The following is a 22,836-nucleotide window of genomic DNA, read 5'->3' as shown; positions in this document are numbered from 1 at the left end:
CTCCCATTCTACATCCTTACATGGTCAGTGTTACACTCCTCAGGATGTTAAAATCATCTTGCTCAAAATAGGCACATTCAAAAGAAATCTAGCCCAGTAGGAGGGCAAAAGTAAAAGGGTCAGCATGAGAAAAAGCTGTCATGTCACTATAATTTCCAAGCTACACATCCATTCTCGGAGGCCATTTCAATAGAATGGTTAGGGTAATCACTCTTTTTTTTTAAAGTATGAATTCCTTAAATAAACATCAGGAATCCTCTTTCTTTTTTTTTTTTTTTTTTTTTGCGGTACGCGGGCCACTCACTGTTGTGGCCTCTCTCGTTGCAGAGCACAGGCTCTGGACGCGCAGGCTCAGCGGCCATGGCTCACGGGCCTAGCGGCTTCGCGGCATGTGGGATCTTCCCGGACTGGGGCACGAACCCGTGTCCCCTGCATCGGCAGGCGGACTCACAAGCACTGCGCCACCAGGGAAGCCCAGGAATCCTCTTTCTTTAAAACAATGAATAACTTTGTCATATCTTCTGAATTTGGAGAGAACCCATTATTGCCCCTCAAATGGGATCCAATTTTCAAAACTTTCCATTCTTCGGGCTTCCCTGGCGCAGTGGTTGAGAATCTGCCTGCCAATGCAGGGGACACGGGTACGAGCCCTGGTCTGAGAAGATCCCACATGCCGCGGAGCAACTGGGCCTGTGAGCCACAATTACTGAGCCTGCGCGTCTGGAGCCTGTGCTCCGCAACAAGAGAAGCCACGATACTGAGAGGCCCGCGCACCGCGATTAAGAGTGGCCCCCGCTTGCCACAACTAGAGAAAGCCCTCGCACAGAAATGAAGACCCAACACAGCCATAAATAAATTAATTATTTTTTTTAAAAAAAGAACTTTCCATTCTTCATTCCTTATTTCAGAACCTTTTCCTATCTTTGGGAAATTCATGACTGTTTTTGGATAATTTCCCCACCACCCACAGTAGAGTAAAAATCTAGTTTATAGTCAAATTTATTGCTACTGTCTATAAATTTTCAGATTTCTCCAGCAAGCCTCCTTGGCTTCTTTTCTTATTCACTCTTCTCATGCTTAAGAAATCAGCCCTATAGGGCTTCCCTGGTGGCGCAGTGGTTGGGAGTCCGCCTGCCGATGCAGGGGACACGGATTCATGCCCTGGTCCGGGAGGATCCCACATGCCATGGAGTGGCTGGGCCCGTGAGCCATGGCCGCTGGGCCTGCACGTCCGGAGCCTGTGCTCCGCAACGGGAGAGGCCACAACAGTGAGAGGCCCGCGTACCACAAAAAAAAAAAAGAAAAAAAAAAAGAAATCAGGTATAGAACTTTCCTAGACTATGACACAATCTATTCCTCAATTACAACCTTTGGTCTGTTTCTCTGTGCTTCTGAACCTCAGGAGTGCATTTCACTTTACATCATTCACATTGACACATATCAGTATTTAGCTCATAATCCACTCCATAGTTTCAAGCTAATGAATTGTGTTTTCTTTTAACTTTTCCTTTCCTCAGAACTTTCTTCCCTTAGTTGTTAGAACACTTTTAATCCAAATCTTACTGTATTCTCAAACAGAAGTTGCTTTCCTGAAAATCAGTAGTTTCACTATAGCCATAAACATATTAAACTCTCCATCACATGAAAATGTGAGTGCCCTACTATGTGCCCAGGGCTGAAAAATACCGTGTTTAAAAAAAAAAAAAGTTTAATACAGAGCCTGTCTCAAGCTACAGAATAAAGGCAACCATTCAACAATTAGAAAATGAGACAGTATTATATAAAGTAAAATCCATGCTATTCAGAACCTCTGTAGGACTAGGCATTTTAGATAACTATGCTTTCTAGATAATCTACTGCTTGTCCTTTGAAATAACAAATATTATATTTGAATCATTTTAGATAGAAAACTAAAATTTTTTGTACTTTCATTAACAACCTATACTGAACGTAGTTTAATCTTTATTTGATTGGCTAAGAGTCACAATAAACAGATACTACAGCACTAAGCTATAGTGCAGTGATGTTTGGGGCCTAACAAGGTGTGTAGGGCTATATTCATCTATGTTAATAGTCTCAAATTACTGGCGGTGGGAAAAATTATGCTAGCCTTTTATTGCTTTTTCTCTTATTTTGCCAATCTGTCATACAGACATATCATACTACTATAAACACTACAAGGGAACAGACCTTGTATTGGGAGAGGACTCATTTTGACAGACTACCTACTATGTGCCAGGCCTGAGATAAATTTTGCAGTGCATCTAACAATTGGCCTAGCACAAAGCAGAGGATGGGTAAACATTTGGTGGGTGAATGGCATTAGTGTGCCTGCCTGAGCAGGGCCTCTCCCTTATTTACTGTTTCTAATCTGCCGTGGCTTGGAAAACAGATACCCAAGAGTAAAAGAACAGCATTTAAGACATGTCTGGCAATGTACTTTGCACGTGGCAGGTACAGCATGGCAAAACTGTACGTGCTCAACGGAACTGGGGAAGCCTAACAGTGAGCGCTTACAATGTGCCAGAAACTGTGGTGAGCTTCTTCCACACATTACATAAGACAATACCTATAAAACAGATAATATTCCCCCATTTCACAGATGTAGAAATTGAGGCTCAGAGTGGTTGAGTAATTCACAGAAAGTCAAGCAGCTAGTCAGTGGTAGCAGCAAAATGTGAATCCAGGCAGTCTGACTCCAGAAGAAGTGGTCTGAAGCGTAATACTATACTGCTTCTGAATAAGTATACAGTAAATAAGTGAAGGTCAGAAAGACATGAAGTTCATAACCACTTTTTTTCTAGTAGAAGTCTTCTTTGCTGACTTTCTGATTCTCAGCAGGTATGTTCTCAATTGGTGAGGGTTACTATATGTAAAGCAATAAACTGTGAAATCTAGGCAAGCAAAGTATGAGTTGACATGCTACTGTTCACTGCAGATAACGGGTTCCAAAGAAGTAGAAGCCTGAGAGATCTGTGTGTATTAGGGTCATTAGGGAGGGCTTTAAGAGGTTAAGACCTAAGCCCAAGCAGTATAAGAGAAAAGGGATGGGTGAGAGAGGAGGCATTTTGTAGCTTAAGAATAAGCACAAAGCCTTTGTAGAATGGGGGTGGGGGGTGGGTTGGGTCATAAACATATGAGTAGACAAACATACTTGTGATCTAGAACATTTATATCCACTGCAGCTGTAAGCTCCTATTCCTGCCTGCTTGACTTGGTCACTCCAAACAGCTGGACAAAGGTAGGCTGCAATTGACAATACTAGTGGGGTAGGATATGGCAGCTAATGCAGGGGCCAAATCTGAAGTTACAACTCCACAGCTCTCATTAAATAACCCAGGGTCCTTGAGGTGGGGTGTGTGGGCATAGGAGACCTACCCTCTACTATTTCCAAACTTAAAAAGGGAGGATATGCTGACCTAGGGATTATCTAAATGCATGGTTTCATTTTCTCAGAAATCTTTCACTAGGTTTAATCAGAGTCACCTCTAATTAATGACATACCTAGTGTAACTAGTGCCTGCAGATCCTCCCTGCCCCTAGGAGTCACAGGGATGAGAGGCCGGGGCAGCTCTGAGGCCATATACCATCTCGACAACAGATACAGGAGCAAGTCAGAAGGAGTCAGCTCTCTTACACAAGGGAGTGGAGACAACATCCACCCTTTATGACAGAGACTGGACATATTAACACGAGGCCCAAAGTAAAAAAAAAAAAAAGAAAATCAACAAAGATTTTCTAGTCTTGCCTAACTACAAGGTAGTTAAGGGGTGGGGGGGTGGGGGGGTAAGGTATCTCTGGCAAACAGACAAATGCTGTAGCATTCAGCTCATTAGAGACAGGCACCTCCAAACCGGTATGGTCTTTCTCTCATCTCTCAGACATCAGAAGTGCAGGAATATCAAAGTAATCCAGGTAAGATTCAAAACCCAATTTATGCATTCGAAGTACATTTATTGAACACTTGTGTCAGGCACTGATATAGGAACTGGGAATATAAACATAAAGACTAAGTCACTCTGAAAGATGGAAGTATAGCCATCCATTATTATTATTTCTTTTTATCACACCCAACCTCTTAAGGCTCCAGACAGAAAGTTCTTCTAGTGACCCACTGGCACCAAATAAGTCTCCTTTCCCACCTCAGTGCCCCTGATCATGGTGCGCCCACTTGGAACGCTCTCATAGTACTTCACCTACCCAAATCCTCACATCCTGCAAAGTCAGCTGAAGTCCCCCTCCTCCTGGAAGCCCTGATCTCCATCTCATCCCACAGTGATGTCTCATTTCTCTGAACTACTAACAGTGAGTACCACCATCAGTTTATGTAGAAATATATCATTTCCTAATTGATACTTTTATTTATTCAACAAATCCTGAGTACTAACTATGTGACAGCATTGTTCTAGGGGCTGGAAATTGCCGCAAATGGTACTGGTTTTTGCCTCCCCAAAAGAACCCCCTGGGAGAATTCTCTTAGACTGCTTTTTAATATCTTCCTGTATAGACCTGGGTTTGCACTCAGTGCTTAATACCTAACAATTTATTAGAGCCTTGGGCTTTTTAGGTCCAAGCTCACTCAAATTGAAGTTACATAAACTAATGGGGAACAAAAGCGAATGAAGCCATTTCTAAATGAACTTCCACTTCTTAAAAACCTCAAAAGAACAAGGAAGGAAAAGAAAACCGGCTATGAAAGTGCTGCTGAAACAACACATTTTACTCACACTGACAAAGCACCTACAATCCCCCCTCCAAGCCACATAAAAACGACCTTTTTCTCTCAATCCTTACAGCTCCAGATTCAAGTGTTTATTTTAACAACAGACCTTGGAAAAGTTTAAAGCACCCCTCAGCTTCCTAAACAAGTCTTTCTAAAGCTTTATTTTTTGATGAATAAACCCCCTGATGAACCCTGCATATGACACTTAACAGACTAATCCAATGAGATTCACTATAAGGAACCAGAATGGAAGCTTCAAGCACAAGAGGGGCTCAAAGAAGAACACTTTGAGCGTGATAAACCCAGAGGCAATTTTAATATAAACAACAAAAGCCACGTCCTGCAGAGCCTGGTGGAAGGTTCCAAGTTCCCAAAAGAAGGGAATCAAGAGAATTTCCTCCAAGGGAACCGCGAGATTCTGCAAGGTGTGAGAGTTTCTGCAGGAGATGAGGGAGATTTAAAATATACATATTTTCTGCTCTAAAGTGGCTTGTGAGATACAACAGCTGGCACCCAACAGCGGGCGAGGGTGAAACCCGGCTGTGCCATGCGGCGGAGGCTGCCACCTGGGCACTCCCACCATTCTTCGCTGCCGGGTTAGGCGAGACGAGGAGAGCCTGACGCCGCGCGGACCCGCACCGGCGACCCTCGCCCCTTGGGCCGCCTGCCCTCGCCCCAGGGCACCCCGCAAACCCACCCCACCAGGGCCTCCGGAGCCCCGATCTCTCTGGGGACCCAGGAGACGGGCAGGGGAAGGGGGGTCTCCAGGCAGCTGCCCAGCCCCGTAGCGTTACCCACCTGAGCAGGCTGGATAGGGGATGGCTCGAGGAGCCGAGACCACCGCCGCCGCCGCCGCCGCCGCCGCCGCCGCCGCCGCCTCCCCCTGAGCCCCCGCTGCCGCCGCCCCCGAAGCCTGAGGAGAGCCGCTTCCCGGACAGCAGCTTCTCCACGGCCGGGAGGTGTCCGGTGCGGGCCGCCTCCAGCAGCTCCTGCTCCTTCCCCATCCCCAGGGCCGCCGCCCCCTGGACCCCCTTTCCGGGGCCGCCGCCAAGCCTGTTCTGGCTCGCAAACTTTCGGTCTCCGGGCAACGCGCCCCCCAAACCGGCCGGGACACCACCCCCCTCCCCCCGCCTTTTCCCCCAGGAGCGCGTCACTTCCGGGATCCGGCGTCACGCGTCAGAGCGCCCCCGAGCCCCGCCCCCTTGCCCACCTAGCTGGGCGGGGCTCAGCGAGCGGGAGCAGGTGGTTGTGGTCTGCGCCAAGTGCACCCCGCTGCGCAGAGATAGGCACCCCCCCCCCCCAGGTCAAGAAGAGAGCGTCGCAGGGTCACCCGCTGTATAAGTGGAAGGGAAAAAACGCGGTTCACCTGTCTGCGCCTCCCGAAGTGCGCTCCTTTTCCAAAGGTTTTGGGAGCTCGCAGGACAAAAAATACGGTAATTCATCCAGGCGTGTAGAAACAAAGAGAGGAATATGGTAACGCGCACCTACATTTCCAAGGCCATTCCTTGTGAACACATAAATATGTAATGGGTGTGGGAATCTAGTGATAAACACGTGAGTAAAATGCCCCCCTCCGTACCGCAATGAGGAAAGAGAGGAAAATTTTAAAAGGGAAATATCCGCACTTCATGCTCCCAATCCCTGAAATGGCTCGTTAAAGCGAAACACTCAAAGGAAATATCTCCCTCCCAGTAGGATTTGTTTCCCCTTACTTTTTTTTTTTTCTAAGCCGCCCCCGAGGCATGCGGGATCCTAGTTCCCGGATCAGAGATCGAACCCGCCCCTCTTGCAGTGCAAGTGCGGAGTTCTAACCACTGGACCGCCAGGGAAGCCCCTATTTCCTCTTACTTTTTTTTTTTTTTTTTTTTTTTTTTTGCGGTACGCGGGCTTCTCACTGATGTGGCCTCTCCCGTTGCGGACACAGGCTCCAGACGCGCAGGCTCAGCGGCCATGGCTCACGGGCCCAGCCGCTCCATGGCATGTGGGATCCTCCCGGACCGGGTCACGAACCCGTGTCCCCTGCATCAACAGGCGGACTCTCAACCACTGCGCCACCAGGGAAGCCCTCCTCTTACTTTTGATGACATTAACCAAAGTGACATTAAAAGTCAGATTTGTAAAATCGACCCCAATCTTGAGTCCTCGTGAATTGGGAAAATCATACAATTGCGTAGAATCCGCCTGTTTTTTGTTTGTGGTGCTAGGACTGTTCCTGGCTCGAAGTAGACGCTCAGTAGTTGTGGAGTTAATACTGCATTGTTTAAATTCTGTTCAAGCTGTATGACTATTTTCTTTCTTTTTAGGTGCTTGAGGAACGGAAGAGAAATGCTGGCAATTCAATGTTAACACAAGCCCGAGGTCTCTGTCCAATTGAACTGTAAGAGGTTGAGTTCCTGCCTGCGTTTGCCCGGTAGCCGCATCCCACAAGGGCGAACAACGGAATTGAGTTTTCTCCTGTTCCCAAACTTTACTCTGAGGAAAGCGGATTAAGGACGGAGTTCACTGACACTGCGTTTTGAGAAAGACGGAAAGGAAAAAGAAGCCCTTCAGTAAACAACAAAGCTCTCCTTTACAAATGCTGGTTTCCCAAGGTGGAAAATCCACAAACTGATTTCCGTGCCCTCAATTTTCCCTCTCCCCACCGCCACCAAATCAGAAGTAAATCGGAGCCGTGAAGTCCTCTAGGCGCGCCTCTAAATGACCCCGCGGAGGAGCGGTATGGGTGATGTCATAGCAGCGCGACGACAGGAAGTAAGCTCCTGGGCTGCGGTGCTGCGCAGAGTCCCGAGGTCCTGAGTCTGACAGCATCGCGATCTCCTCTCCCATCTTTCTTCTCGCCGCCATGGATGATTCCTGCGAGTCGCCCACGGAAAAAGGTGGAGAGACAGGGGAGTCAGATGAGACGGCCGCTGCTCCTGGAGGCCCGGGGGTTACTGACGCGGACGGAATCCCGGAGGAAACTGACGGAGACGCAGATGGGGAATTGAAAGAGGCCTCGGCTGAAGAAGGCGAGGTAGGGAGAGATGTGTTGATGAGGCCGGAGGAGTTGTGTCACTGGCTGCTTGACAGGCTTCTTGGTTGGTCCCTCCCAAGCTAAGATAGTGACCCTTTAGATCTGCCATCGCGGGGTTGGGGGGAGAGAGGAGACAAAACCTTCAGAGCCGGTTCAGTTCCCGAGACCCAAGCACTGGGTCAGTATTTTTAATCCCTGCCCTTAGGCGTTAAAGCTACTTCTAAGGGAATTTCAAATTGCCTCTTGGTTTTCCTGGTGAGGAAATTGAGGTCAATGCCAATCAACACTGAAACTTAGGGCAAAAGCTAGAACCCTGGATTCCTAGTACCACTTTCACCTCAATATGGTTTCTTAGATATTGCTTAAGTGTAACTTTGTCATTATAGGCTGCGGAGTCGTCAAAGGGAGACTTTGAGGTAGTTACTAATTTAGTCACGTTCTTATCCTCTTCGGACATTTCACTGCTACTAGTGACCTGGGTGCTAATGTCCAAGGGTCTTTATAGCACCAAACCTATCAATTGTGCCATCCCAAGAGTTCAGCAGTGTTGCTCCGCTGAGCATCAGTCAGGATACTAGAATCTCAGCATTCTCTAGGTTCCATTTCTAAAGGTAGAATCTTGGGGTCTTAGAGCTGTAATTCCTGTTTGAGTGTAAGTGTGAGAGCATGGGTGAAGACATTGAATTAAATGGAAACAGCCTTTCAGAGCATAAAGTTGTATCAAAATGTATAAAGTTAAGAACTTTTAGAAAAAGAAAAATGTGACAAAACTACTTTAAGAAGGAACTTTAAAAACAGATCTCAAGGACAGAAAGGATTTAAGTAATAATTAGCTTAGTCCAGTAAAAAGCTCACTACATACAGAAATTTGCACCTAGAAGATAAAAAAAATTTCTGATGCTTGTGAAACACTTTTTTAAATTGATCATATACCAGACCACAAAGAAAAGCATAAATTCTTAAAAGTAGAAATCATAACAGATCATATCCTGTTAGTACAGTGCAATAGAACCTGAAATTAAAAACAAAAATTTCTCCCACTCCCACTCCCTCCAAAAAACTAACACCTGGACATTTTAAACTAGTTTCTAGATAGCCTTTGGATTAAAGAAATTAACAAAGAGAATGCCACGTCAAATCCAATGGGATTTGACCAAAACTTTATTTAAAGAAAAATTCATAACCTTACATATTTTTACTAACAAACAAGAGATATTGAAAATAAGCACCCAGCTCAAGAAACCAGAAAAAGAACAAAATAAACCAGAAGAATGTAGGAGCAAGGAATTAATCAGGATGAAAGTAGATGTTAATGAATTAGTGCTTTAAAAACATAAACAATAAAATTAAGACCTGGTTATTTGAAATGTAAATGTACAACATTATGAAATAAGAAAGGGCTATAGGCACTGATATGGAGATCTTTAAGCTTTAAGAAAATTTGATGTTCAAGTTTAGAACAAGTAATTTTGAAACTTCAAGAAAAATGGCTCATTTTTAAGGATAATATAAATCACCAAAATTGAAGCACAGAGAAGTTAGAAAATTTGTATATATCAGTAACTAGAGAAGAAGTTGAAAAGGTTGTTAAAGATTTACTGCCTTCGCTCTCAACGTACTTCTCATATTCCTGTATGAGTTTAAATGTGAGCTTCTCTTTAAGGAAACAGAAGTTAAATCTCATTAATGAGGTTTGTTGTATCCTTAGAGTCTATATTGTTGGAGGGGATGAAGTTTGGATTTTTTTTGTCATTATTAAACAGATATTAAACATCTAGTATGAGTAAAACAATGGTAAATATTTATGTGAGGAGAGATAAATAAGAGACAAACCTATCTTCAAAAAGTTGTCAGTCTAGGGGCTTCCCTGTTGGCGCAGTGGTTAAGAATCCGCCTGCCAATGCAGGGGACACGGGTTCGAGCCCTGGTCCGGAAAGATCCCACATGCCGCGGAGGAACTAAGCCCATGTGCCACAGCTACTGAGCCTGCGCTCTAGAGCCCGCGAGCCACAACTGCTAAGCCCGCGTGCCTAGAGCCCGTGCTCCGCAAGAAGAGAAGCCACTGCAATGAGAAGCCCGTGCACCGCAACAAGGAGTAGCCCCCAATTGCTGCAACGAGAGAAAGAACGCGCACAGCAACAAAGACCCAATGCAGCCAAAAATAAATTAATTAAAAGAGCTAAAGAATAAATAAAGTTATCAGTCTAGTAATGGGAAGTAAATATTTGCATGATACAGTGGTATTGAAAGATAGGAAGAAAAGAGCCCTACATGTGGGAGAAGCTCACTTTAAAGTCCCAAATTCAAAAAAACACTGCTTTGATGAGAAGGTGCCTCCTTTTTAATATTCTTTCCACATGGAATCATCATCAGTAAAGAGATCTATAGATTTAGACGAAGAAGAGCTGGCTGGGTGGAGAGGACTTTTATGACATCCCCTCTAAAGAATGAGGTCAGAAGAAGAGGATCAGGGGGAGAGTGGTTTTCATGATCCTTGGCACTACATTGCCCTTGTAAACAGATAACTGGAACTAGGATCATAGCTAACCTGGAAAACTGGACTATTTAGTAGGTTTTCTTTCCACAGCTGGGCTGAAAACTCCTTTAGGAGAGACAGGGTAGCTTATATTTGATGGTACAGCCAATGCCTGGAACCAAAAACTACAGAAATAAGTGGATTTGTTGTGTTGTAATGAGAAATGATGTCTTCTTACCTTACCCAAGTCTGGGAAGTAGACCAAACGTATAAAGGGTTTCTTTTGTCTTCTTAGCTCAAGAGTCAGGATATCTCAGATTTAACAGCAGTTGAAAGGGAAGACTCATCATTACTTACTCCTGCAGCCAAAAAACTGAAAATAGATACCAAAGAAAAGAAAGAGAAGAAGCAGAAAGTGGATGAAGATGAGATTCAAAAGATGCAGTAAGTCACTTTTCTGATCTTTCCCCTTTCAAGGCTCTAACCTGACCACACAAAGTTAATACATTTTTCTTGTCCTTAAATTTTTTTTTCTTTTTTAAACTCAAAAGAAAATAAAGCACTTAATATTTTATTATGTTATGGTATAGAAAATATAAGTAAAAAGAAAAATATCACCATACCACCAAAATAAACACTGTTAATATTTTGATGTATATTCACCAAGATATTTTCTTTACACATATAAATCTATAAATTAAATTAAAAATTTCAAAGATGTTAAAGACTGTTTGTAACCTGTTTTCCACATTATATATGGTAAATGTTTTCCATGTCATTAATTATACATCTAGGTCATAATTTTCTTCAAAATGGAAATAGATTCATTATGTTTTCTGATAGTAAAAATGGTATGGGTTCATTGCAAATAATTCAGAAAATACAGAAAAATAGAAAAAATAATTACTTATAATTCCACCACCCAGAGTTTACCCAGGGTATATATTTGGGTATATACCTTTTCAGATATATTCTTTAATGTTTGATATGTCAGTATATAGCTAAATATTTTCATGTCAGTAAATATGCCCATAAATCATCATTTTTAATGGCTGCATTGTATTCCATTATGTGGATGAACTATGATGTAATCTATTTCTGTAGTTCTGGGTTTTTTTTTTCTCTTTTGACAACATTATGATCAACATCTTTGAGCACATCTTTGCATACTTGTCCATTTACTTCCTAAAATAAGCTCCTAGAAGGTAATTGGTAGTTTAAACAGTATGAACATTTTCAAAGGATTTTCATTTGTATTTCCAGATTCTCCAAAAAGGTTGTTCCACCTCACAGTCTACCAGCATGTATGAGTTTGTGTCCTCCCATCCTCACTAATACCATGCTTTTTAATACTTCTTTATCTGTTTTATGAAAAATGTTAATCTTTCTTTAGTTCATCATTTTAATTTCTTTAGTTAATACTGAAGCTTAATTTTTTTCCTCTCTATATATTGGCCATTGGTATATTTTATAAATTTCCTATTCACTTCCTTTGCTCATTTTCTAAAATTGGTATGGCCATCTTTTAATTTATTTGAAAATTTAACTATATATTAAGATTATTAACCCTTTTCCATATATTTTATAAAATTTCCCCTTAATCTGTTAATGTTGGAAACTACTGGTTTGAATATAAATTTACATATTAAATTTTTATCTTTAATGTGAAGTGTAGTGAGGTAGCCTTATGGGGAGAGAGAGCCTAATGCTGAAAACATAACCTGTATAGTGTGATTCAATGACCCAACGTTGTTGTTTTTGTTCTTAGTGAAGTAAGAAAGGAACTCGTATTTCACTTATTGTCAAGTTCCGTAAGAGTAGAGATGCTTTCTCTTCATTCCTCATAAACACTAAGCCTAATACTATTGATCCCTTGAAAAATTTATTTTTTAAATATCTGAGACTTGCTTTTATTGACATAATAATATACATCTTAAGTATTCATTCTTATAAGTGAACTTAATTACCTGAATCTTTGTCTAGAATCCTGGTTTCTTCTTTTTCTGAGGAGCAGCTGAACCGTTATGAAATGTATCGCCGGTCAGCTTTCCCTAAGGCAGCCATTAAAAGGGTAAGGATGGACTACCACACTCATTTCCATGAGCTATGAGAACTGAATGAGACTCAAGAGCTGTATCCACTGGCATTTTGAAGTGAGGTGTTAGGCAAGTTGGTGGAACATTTAGGCAGGAAAATAAAAATAGCATGCCGCTCAATAATCTGACCAGTTGTAATTTTGTATTCTAGGGATAGGGTCTCAACAAATAGAATAGGCCATTATACACCTGAATCCTTTTGTTTTACTGGTGTCAATTTCAGATCCAGCCTTTAGTGAACTCTTTCAGTGCAGAGCTCTAATGGGTACTATGTTCCAAAGCCAGTCCTTGACTACCTTAATCACAGTCTTTTGTCCTTCTTTCAAGCTGATCCAGTCCATCACTGGTACCTCTGTGTCTCAGAATGTTGTTATTGCTATGTCTGGTATTTCCAAAGTTTTCGTCGGGGAGGTGGTAGAAGAAGGTGAGTGGTGTTGGTCTAAATACTGGATTGAGCCTGTGGTGGTCTTATTTCCAAGAATATCTATAGTGAGGGACTTATTAAGGCACCAGTGGTGGTTTCCATTTACACTATAAAGGGAGCCTTGCATTCAGGAGAGCATGAACATTATTCCTTGAAAATTTCAATACTGGAAGGCCTGGAAACACCTAGGAAATCTGCCCTCCTGATTCCTGTCCTCAGCCCAGGGTGACAGAAGCAGACTCTGTATTTTCCTCCAATGGATTTTGCTCATTTCTGCTGCCAAAAGTAAAGGTACAAAAAAAAGCAGTCACTGGGGCTGACCAGTGTGGTATGGTGAGTAGTTGTCCCTGATGTTATGATCCCTGGGAACTGCCCCCTGTCCATCAAGTAAAGAACCTGGCTGCTGCCCATTGCTAATTTCTAGCTGGTGAAATACCTATTCTTTTAAGGAGAAGATATGTTTTAAACTGTTGCCTATGATAATACCTGATGTGGGATATACTAAAGCTAACATGATACATTTTATAGCGTTCTCTTAAGAAGGGAAAATGTGTTGGTTTATTTCTTTAGCAAGCTTAAGAGAGTTAATGAGAATTACAGGACTCAAAAGGACTGTAATACATAAGCTCTTGTGTGATAATGAAACTCTCTCCTTGCCCTCTGTTTAGCACTGGATGTGTGTGAGAAGTGGGGAGAAATGCCACCGCTACAACCCAAACATATGAGGGAGGCTGTTCGGAGGCTGAAGTCGAAGGGGCAAATTCCCAACTCGAAGCACAAAAAAATCATCTTCTTCTAAACCACAGTCTAGAAGGGCCTGGTACTGAAGGAAGAAGTACTCATTCCAGACTTTCTATTGCATGAGACTCTCTGCACTGGTGCTTTAGTATCTCAGTCCTCAAAGGATTCCATGATGCTTTAATCTCTTCCTCAAAACTCTCATATTCATTATACCTTGAAGGCATGCAGCCTGTTTCATACTTGCCTTGACTAAATATTGGGACCTCTGAGGGCATTCTGAGGCATTTAACTATTACTGGATAGTTGGAAGAAGAAAGGTTGATGAACCTTAAGCATCTTCTGGACAGGAATGCTGCTTTCAGAAAGAAAACCCTTCCAAGACGGTTTGACGGTTTCACATTGAAGCCTGAAGTTGCAATGACTTAGGTTGTTTCTTACATTTGGTTTTAAGTAAATGAAACAATCAGAAACTTTTGACTTGTGATACTCTACCATGAAGGACACGGTGACAGCAGGAGTAGTGGAATAGTCTGTCCTTGTAAACATTTTGGTGAGTGATCATTAAACTGTTTTCCAACTTGCCATGTTTGCATTCATTTTCTGTCTAGCAGGTTGGAATGGTGGGGAGAAGTTCATCGTTCTTTTTTGGTGTCAGAATAAAACTGGTCTTGGCTTTTTTGTGAAAATTTGAGCCCTCCCCATTTCCTACCAGAACCAATAAAATTTTATCTCATAAAAGAGTACTTAAAGTACTTAAAAACAATGTAAAAACCCGTATGTTTCAATTGCTATAAACAGATATACCAGAACCAATACTGTTTAATAAGTTTAATTTGCTTTTTTCAAGTGGTTCACAGAACCAGTACACTCAAGGTTTGATTAGGTACTGCAACATTAATATTTCCCAATACTGACCAATATTCCAGTTCATTGGATACATTCTCATTGTTTTCCTCACGTAGAGGGGAATGGAGTGACCTTTTATTGACAGTGATTAGCAGTAATAAGGCTACTGTAATATAATTGGCAATCTCCAAGAATTCTTTCCTCTCAATCATTTGGTGTCATAAGGAGAGGGGTTTTGAAGCTGTTCTCTTTTGAAGCTTTCCTGAGCATGTCTTAGTAAAGATTCCAATTCTGTTTAGCACCCTGAGTGGGGGAAACAGCTTGGACACACAAAGTTGGGCAAATATGGATTTTAGTATCTTACGTTAAAACTCATGGCTTTAAACGTGTAGTTAGCCAATGGAGAAGACACTTCAGTAGTGTATTCCACAAAGAAATGCTGTAAGACTCAGGCTAAATCTTGACCAAAAACTAATATATTGAAGGGAGAAACAAAAACAGATCTCTTAACTCTCAGAGGCAGCTTTTTAAGTGGTTATAAGAACTATACCTATTGCAATTTGAGATACTGGATATGGCTGAAATTTACAGATAATAAAGAAGGAAGTTCACATCCCAAGTCTAGCCACTTAGCAAAGCCTCACAGTTTAAGGTTATCTGAGAGTGTTTCCCCTTCTATCTGTTGTAAGAGAGGGAGAAAATAATCCCCATTCAACAACAGCTACTATCCATACCTACCCAGAGGTGAGTGGGAATATTCCTATTCTAGCAGAAGGTGGGGGAAGATCCTGGGGAAGGCCATAGTCCCTGAAAGGATAGGACATCACACCAGAATCTCTTGAAACAGTAATTACTATGGTAAATCACAAGGCAATGACACAGCTCTTGCAGTTCTCAAATAACCATCCTACTAGCTTGTGTAGCAATGTTGTTTCCATAGTTTTGTGATATTACTGTAACTGTTTTTGCAAGTTTAGGCAAGTATTAACTAGGGGAGAGAAAAAAAACACAAACCCTTAGTTTAAAGGTTTGGAATGGAAACTTCCCATATCACTATGTTCAAACTATCTCTTCTTTCTACTACCCACTGAACTAGCCTATGGGGAAACTGATGTAAATGGGTTAAATGGAAGCATTTATGTTATGGGGTATGTGAGGGGTGGCTTATCCCTTGTATATTCCATAGACAGGAACCATTCCTTTCAGAACCATGAAAAAGGGTACGTGAAGGTTGAGGCCTGTGGCAAAATGAGGGTCAGATTAAATACACAGCAAAAAGCAGCCATCACGAGAATAGAACCTACTCCTTCTGTCCTAAGTCTAATAAACTAGGTTAATTATTCCAGTGAGTTGAAAACAGAATTTGAGATGGATAACCGTCCCTGCAGCTCAGCTAAGAGAGATTTAAACCAGTCCATATGCACTAAAGCTCATCTCTAGTATATCTGTGTAAACAGGAACTCTAGACAATCACAGATGATACATAGGTGTAAATGCTTCACAGCTGAAATGGTGATGTGCGTTGGCTGAAGCCTTTTGAGGGGGAGCGGTGCTATCACTCCAGACATTTTCTTGAGGTATTGTTATTTCTTGTTCACAGAGTCTTAGAGCTTCAAGGCAGAAATTGTAAGCAGTCCAAAGGAGCTGATACTACTATGTTTTCCTTCTGCCTTTTTCCTTTACATTTATCCTGAGGACTACCAACAAGGTCACATTTCTTCATTATGAAAGTCATTCTTCCCCCAATGAATAGGAGTATGAAGTTATACAAGATGATTTTTACTAAAATTCCATGGGACATTGACCCCAACCACATTTCCTGAGGCAAGAACTTCAAGACACAATGCCCAAAGCTGTCACATAAGGAAATTCAAATTCTAGGGCTCCATTTGTCACATGGACAGGAGCACCAGAGAGCCCAGAAAACCTGACTGAGCTCTGCTCATTAAAGGGGTGAGCCTCAGTGCTTGCCAGATTTGTTTCTATTGCCTCCCACCAAGCACAAGCTTAAAGTGAGGGTGTACCAAGCAATTCTCTGCATGGAGGGACACAGTGGGTAGAAAAGGAGGGGAAAGGAAGAGAATCAGAATGTGATTTTATACCAATTCAGGTGAACCTAAGGTTGAATAATTCTATTTTCTGGCTACTGGCTCTCCCTCCTCCCCCTTTAAACACATTAGAAATGCCATACTTGAGAGGAGCAGTGATTCTTTTTGTTCATCGTTCTGCCTTTGAAAGAGGCACTTAAGGGGGAGTCTGTGGAGGGATGCAGTTACCCTCTCCGTTGTATATCACCAAATAGCCCTAGTTTTCCATAATTCCTCTTGGAAAACCATCATGCAAGGATTCCTCTTAAACCTTCTGTACCCATACAGTTTCTGCCAGCACCACTTCTTGAACAATGACCTCTAGAAGTTTCTGATTTGCTACGAGAAGTGCTTTCTTTTACCTAAGGCTAATAGGTACGGCCCTAGAGCTAGTATTTTGGGACCTGAAGAACATGTCCCTGCTCTTGACTGAATATCTGATCTAACACTACCCTCAGCTTTCATCTTTCCAGAACTGGGGCCAACATTTTAAAGATGTGTCCACATGTGGAAGTACCTCCACCACCTGATAATTTTTGCTGTTCTCTGGACCTTTACTCTCTTCACCATATACTTTGTAAATAAGGTCACTAGAAGTGCACAGATAATTTAAGACATTACCATGGCCTTGCATGAGGTGTTGTTTTCTGTGTTGGCTCCACGTGCCCTTCCTGATGACGCAGTCGGACTTTTGGCCACAGCAGCACACTGACCCCTCCTCCCTCTCAGCAATGCTTAGGTTTCTTTCCTGAGTTCTAACAGAGCTCACTGCCTCGCTGGTTGCTGATTCTCCCATAAGTGCATTACTTCACACTTACACAGAACCTCACCTGCCACTTTCCTGAGTATTCACAGCCCAGTCTGTGAATCTTCTGCAATTTCACTTCTTTTTTTTTCAATTTCTTCTGATTTATCTTTCACTGCCTGGAAGCAGTGACATTTGATTGCACTGTAATATCCCACTTTCAGGTTATTTATAAAATTCTTAAATAATGTTAAACCAAGCATCAACCCATAGGGAAATTACCCTGTTAACATTCTCTCTAGAAAGGTATTTATTTTTAAGTCTCTACGTTGTTTCCTAAGCATGACAGAACATTCCCATAATCTCATAGTAATTGTTGTTTTTAAGATTACCTTAGTGACGAACCACAACAAAAAGTCTGTAAAAGTCTGAGCAAATTAGATCTTGTTCCTTCTTGAACACATTTTTCTTTTTATCCTCAAAAAACTAGAATATACAAGTCAGGCATGATTTCCCATAAAGGAAACCATTTTATCTTTCCTTCAGTAGGTCATGTGTGACTAAGACTTTAGTGACACTACTAAATCACTATTTTGCCGTCTTGCCAATTCAAGGTGAGTTAGCTGATGAACTTCTGTCCAACACAGCTTGAAGTATATCACAGAGCAGTATGGATGAAGATGGAGTGTTGGTAAAGAATTTGGTAGTAAAGAAAAAGGGGGAAATAGCTCTTTCATCAGGCAGGGGCAAAACCTAGCTAGGTTGAAGGGTTTTGTTTTGCTTTGTCTTTTACTTAAGTCAAACTAACATGATTTTAAAAAGCCACAGCGATAGAGGGGGGTGAGAGGAAACAGGCTGAGATGTTAATGTTACAGTTTAAAACACATTTTTCGCTCCCAAACAACCAAGTGCTAATGAGAGTGCTGGTAGAAAGTCATAGTGCTGGGAAAGCAGATGCGCCAGGGACCCCGGGGAGACAGGAAATAACCTGTGAGGTGCAGCTGTGGAAGAGAGACAGGACACAGCCAGCAACAGCGGCGCAGAACCAAGCTCCCCTACAGATCCTCACCATGTCATGCCTTCAACCTAGCTCAGGGTGAATAGTTTCTTCTTAAATTTCAAACAAATTGCATTATAGAAGGGAAAGATGATACAAGTGAGCTGCTACTGTTGTTTACTTCCTACCACAGCATCACAGCGATGAAAGCGTCACAGAAAGAAAGCTTAACCCTGAAAAATCTGATTGTAATATGAGCCAAGATGACATGAGCTTGGTTTCCTTTCCAAACAAGGCAGAATCCATGTCTCATTTATTCTTGTGCCTCCCCAGGCTCCCGCCTTGCTGGCTATTTCCTGTTCCACTCTACTACCGTGGCCGAAGCTCAGGCCAAGGACTTCTCAGGTCGACTACAGGAAGCTCTGGAACATAGAATCTTTGATGGCTCTGTGGGTGACCAACTGAGGAGATGGGTACTCTGCCTTGTTCACACAGGTGGAGCAAGCAAATGTCTCTGCTATGAAACCAGACGGTGAAATGACCCTACAGTGTTGAGGAGATTCCACCTAGTGTGCAGAGGGCCAAAAGGCTTTATACAGGAAATACGTGATGCCTGAGCCACACACAAAGCTGCCCCCAACTTCCTGGAACGTGGTAATACTTTGCCCTGTCTTCCATCCAAGTCAGAACTGCTAGTAGAAAGGACACCATGAGGAGTGAGTTGAGCATCCTTAGCTGACTTGTCCAACCCTGGATGGTGCCTGTCGCAGGTGGTGCGATTGCTGGTGATCTCCTCCTCTCTCCTTGGCACAGATGGCTGAGCCACTGCTGTCAGAGCTCAAAGAGGGGGTTATATTTCCTAATCTCCTGAAGAAGTTTCTCTTTATCCTGGTTGGCATGAGCCAATGCTTGTTTAGTTTCTATAAGTTCCTTTTGTAGGGTAGGCAGTTCTTGTACCTGAGGAACAATTAGTAATTCACAGTGAATAAATAAGGTAACACACCTTGCAGAAACATCCAGTAAGGGAACGAGGAGTAAGAATTCAAGCAGAACAACCCACAAGTTTGGTCAATGATCAAGAAAACCCAACTAGATATTTCCTAAGAGCCTAAACCCCTCTTCAGAGTTCATCAGTTGCAGGGACAGCAACAGGTGGAAGATGTCATCAGAAACTATTCATCTCCAGCTCCTGACTTACATCCTCTGTTCAGCACTTCTAGAAGCTGCTGCTAGGTGACAGGAGCCCAGACCACCCAGCTGTACCCAGCACAAGCAACCTTTTCAGCCCTCTGAGTTTTACCCGCTTCTGCGATTACAGCCCCTAAGGGTTTATGGGAAAGGTACTGTTCAGTTATATCCTCACCTGTGGACCAAAAGCCTCCCCTGTGGGCACAGGAAACACCTGTTCTTTTGGGGGCTGCCTCTTCTCACTTTTAAGTACTTCGGCTGATGGTCTGTCCTGAGCAGCAGCTGGAAAAAAGAAAAGGTTCTAAATGACAAGCTGCCAGCAACGTGCAGACTATTCCTAGTTGTCACCTATTCCTTCACAGGAGCAAAAAGGCAGAGAAGCCGGGAGGCTGACAAGCTCAACTCACCGCCTATGTGGAACACACCATCGTCACTCCGCTTCAGCACAACGCGCTCCACGGCTAGAGTGATGGGGATGGGGCCTGGAGAGGTCGGATAGATGGGGGGGATATCGTCCTATAGGAGAGAGAGAAACCACATGATGCCCCCAACCAGCTCAGAGCAACTTAGGTAACAAGCCATGCTTCCACCATTGAGCTGGAAGCACTTTTATGTCAAATGTATGTTTATCCATACATTCTTGTGAGATGTGAGAGGCATAATTGAGTCTCTCCCACTCTAGAGGTGGTGAGACTGAGGACCTGATAACCTAATGGGCTTGCACAGTCATGCTGCATGCCAAGGGTCAGGGCTAGAGACAAGATCCCCTCAGTTGAACTCAGGACTCTTTGCCAGCAACACATTTTTATGTACTACTGTAACACTGACAAAGAATGCTAATATGCATTTCCTCACTTGATCCTCATTACATTTTACAGGGACAGGAGAAGAAGTTAACAGCTGTCACTGCCAGAATCCCTTGCCTGACTAAGTCTAGGGTAAAACCCCAAAGTTCCTCTCACCTTTAGAGTGATCCTGGAGTTCAGGAGCTCAATCTGCATGGGAACTACCAGTGGGATCTCCTCATCCTCCAAGAAGGGCCCCAGGCCACTGAGCACTGAAGTGAGCAGCTCAAGGTCACAGCCCTGAAGCAAGAAACGTAGGAAGCCATTCTGTGTGGCCAGAGGGGAATGAACAGCTGCACCAGGCCCCACCTCAAAGCGAAGGCCTACAGCTGGCCTGATGTGGCCAGTCTTCAAAGTTGAGGCTTCCTGAAAGCTTTTGCCTTTGAGAAGAAAGACAGAAGGAAAACATATTAATTAATTACTAGCCAGTGATTGCTCTAAGCACTTTATATATATTTAATATTCCTAACAACCCTGGGCCAGAAGTATTATTATCATTCCCATTTTAGAGATGAAAGAACTACGGCACAGAGAGTAACTTGCCCAAAGTAACACAACTTGTAAGTAGCAAGGATACGATTTGCACACGGGCAGCCTAACTGCAAAGACTGTGGGCTTGGCTACTTTGCTCTAATGCCTCTCATGACAGAAGGGATGTTAAGGACCAATAAAAAGCTGGTCTTGCTATGAATCAGAGGCACTGGGCTGATGGCCAAGGTAAAGCTCTTAAAACAGAGGACCCTTGGGAATTCCCTGGCGGTCCAGTGGTTAGGACTTGGCGCTTTCACTGCTGTGGCCCAGGTTCAATCCCCGGTCAGGGAACTAAGATCCCGCAAGCCACACAGCACAGCCAAAAACAAACAAACAAACAGAGGACCCTCAACTCTGCTAAATTTGATCATCTCTTCCTTTCTCCAAGTCTTGGTCTTCTCACCTCTCTCTGAGGAAGCCAAGCGGGATCTATGCTAATTTACTCAAAACTGCATAAAGAATAATCTCAGGTGTAGCCAAGGCTATGAAACAACTTACATACCTATATAAATGCAAATTGGTACAACCATTCTGGAAAACAAATTGGCATTATCTACTAAGGTTAAAGCTATACCTACCCTAATGACCTAACAATTATTTCCTCAGGAATATAAACCTGGAGAAACTCTCCAACATACATATCAGGAGACACGTACAAGGATGGGCATGTCAAGACAGCCCTATTTGAAATAGCAAAAAAACTGGAAACAACCCAAATGTCTGTTCAGAACAGACTGAAGAATAGTAACTAGAGTAATGGGTACAAGAGATATTTTGGGGGTGATGGTGATGGTTGTAGAACCCTGTAAGCTTACTAATATTTATCAAATTGTATACTTACAAGGAGTGAATTTCATAGTACACATAAGCAGTTTTTAAAAAAGCAAAAAGTGGTATATTTCTACAATAGAATATTATATAGTAGTAAAAATGAATAAATTAGAGCTAACTCAACAACCTAGAAGAATCTGAAGAATATCATGGTACTTGAAATCACAAAAGAATACAAACTATGATTCCATTTAGAAAAACTTGAAAAACTGCAAAGCTAAATAATACATTGATACAAACACATGCAGAAGAATTGTAAAGCAAGAGAATGAGAAATACAAAATTCAGGACAGTGATTCCCTATGATAGGTGAGAGGCAAGAGGAAGGTTCTGGAGAGGGACTCCCGGGGACTTCAAAGTTAATGGTACTGTTCTATTTACTAAACTAGGTAGTGGGTACATGGGTTCATTGTACTGTTGTTATTTTATACCTTATATATATTTTACAAGTATTCTTTAGTATCTACTCAATATTTTTAAAAAAATTTTTAAACAAAGCATGTAGCTTAAGCCCAGATTTTTCCTGTCATCTTTTAAAGTATAAATGATAATTCACATCAAAGGACTGAATCAGAAGTTCCCTGATCAGATATAGCTTGATGTTAGCAGCCTCACAAAGAAGTGGACACAGTCCTCATGTATAAGCATAAGGAGCACCTGGGAGGTGAGGACGCAGACTAGCCTACTGAGTACAAAACCCCAGAAAGAGCTCTGGGAGGCTCCTTGCAAGGAGACTTCATTAGACTTCTTCCTCCCCCTAATCGCTGCTGGAAAGAAGCGCCAAGGGCTTGGCACTAAGGTAGCTGCCCTTGGAGCACAGTGACAGGAGCAAGTCAAGCTATGGATGCCCCAGAAAAATCCCACCAGCTCTCCTGCAATCCCACCATCCTCACCTGGGCACTGTCCATGCAGGAACTGCCAGAGTCCCACGGTGCCTAGCTGCTGGAGGGTCAGCTCCTCTGCTTGCAGGGCCACAGTCAGGTCCTCACCACGTACCTCAATCCCCAAGGACACCTCATTCACCTTCAGGACCAGAACTGAGACCTGTAAAAGGAGACTCCCTTAGCTGAGTCCCAAGCTTCCAGCTTAGAGCCTACCCTCTGCAGAGAAGAAAATAGAACAGCTGACCAGGTGAAGATGGAGGTCTTCCCCACTGGGTGAGGCTGAACTCTTGGCCTCTGGTGACCCCTGGCCATAACTATCCGCAACAGGGCTCCCTTGAACACCAGCACTGTCTAAGACATTGGAAAGAGATCCTGGCGCAAGAGATTCTCGACCAGACTCTGCATAAGA

At 42.9% G+C, this 22,836-nt stretch overlaps 3 protein-coding genes across 10 annotated transcripts in view; 1 reads left to right on the top strand and 2 right to left on the bottom strand.

The window, feature by feature from the left end:
• The window catches only part of ANKS1A (ankyrin repeat and sterile alpha motif domain containing 1A), a 189,789-nt gene extending 184,011 nt beyond the window's left edge, over positions 1 to 5,778 (bottom strand). For 2 of the 6 annotated variants that reach the window (XM_060162636.1, XM_060162633.1), the window contains exon 1: positions 5,522 to 5,774. In XM_060162636.1, coding sequence (XP_060018619.1) covers positions 5,522 to 5,727 — 206 coding nt within the window. In that variant the 5' untranslated portion in view covers positions 5,728 to 5,774. Of the gene's footprint in view, positions 1 to 5,521 lie in introns of all 6 variants that reach the window. The other 4 variants (XM_060162640.1, XM_060162634.1, XM_060162638.1 and 1 more) reach the window with 4 other exon arrangements.
• Positions 5,779 to 7,063: 1,285 nt separating this feature from the next.
• TAF11 (TATA-box binding protein associated factor 11) lies at positions 7,064 to 14,055 on the top strand. Of its 2 annotated transcripts, XM_060162631.1 has the most exons (5): positions 7,069 to 7,736; positions 10,508 to 10,656; positions 12,196 to 12,283; positions 12,636 to 12,732; positions 13,401 to 14,055. In XM_060162631.1, exons 1-5 carry the CDS (start codon positions 7,566 to 7,568, stop codon positions 13,529 to 13,531), a joined length of 636 nt encoding a protein of 211 aa, XP_060018614.1. In that variant the 5' UTR covers positions 7,069 to 7,565; the 3' UTR covers positions 13,532 to 14,055. The 2 variants fall into 2 exon arrangements, with proteins under 2 accessions (XP_060018615.1, XP_060018614.1); XM_060162632.1 differs by lacking the exon at positions 12,636 to 12,732 and having other exon boundaries at positions 7,064 to 7,736.
• A 231-nt stretch (positions 14,056 to 14,286) lies between these two features.
• BLTP3A (bridge-like lipid transfer protein family member 3A) overlaps positions 14,287 to 22,836 on the bottom strand; it is a 57,323-nt gene continuing 48,773 nt past the window's right edge. For both annotated transcript variants that reach the window (XM_060162629.1, XM_060162630.1), the window contains exons 16-21: positions 22,672 to 22,826; positions 22,437 to 22,587; positions 20,299 to 20,561; positions 19,744 to 19,852; positions 19,512 to 19,618; positions 14,287 to 19,105 (exon numbers count right to left, since the gene is read on the bottom strand). In XM_060162629.1, coding sequence (XP_060018612.1) covers positions 18,980 to 19,105; positions 19,512 to 19,618; positions 19,744 to 19,852; positions 20,299 to 20,561; positions 22,437 to 22,587; positions 22,672 to 22,826 — 911 coding nt within the window. In that variant the 3' untranslated portion in view covers positions 14,287 to 18,979. The remainder of the gene's footprint in view (positions 19,106 to 19,511; positions 19,619 to 19,743; positions 19,853 to 20,298; positions 20,562 to 22,436; positions 22,588 to 22,671; positions 22,827 to 22,836) is intronic.

This window comes from Lagenorhynchus albirostris, chromosome 10 (genome assembly GCF_949774975.1).
Source record: "Lagenorhynchus albirostris chromosome 10, mLagAlb1.1, whole genome shotgun sequence".
NCBI classification, from domain to species: Eukaryota; Metazoa; Chordata; class Mammalia; order Artiodactyla; family Delphinidae; genus Lagenorhynchus; species Lagenorhynchus albirostris.
This window is presented reverse-complemented; position numbering and strand designations above follow the sequence as displayed.

Bases quoted from the DNA above. Each gene is read 5' to 3' on its own strand.
- TAF11 (XM_060162631.1), top strand. From the start codon at position 7,566: ATGGATGATTCCTGCGAGTCGCCCACGGAAAAAGGTGGAGAGACAGGG. The intron at 10,657-12,195 runs GTAAGTCACTTT...ATCTTTGTCTAG, and splicing joins GATGAGATTCAAAAGATGCA to AATCCTGGTTTCTTCTTTTT. The intron at 12,284-12,635 runs GTAAGGATGGAC...CCTTCTTTCAAG, and splicing joins CTAAGGCAGCCATTAAAAGG to CTGATCCAGTCCATCACTGG.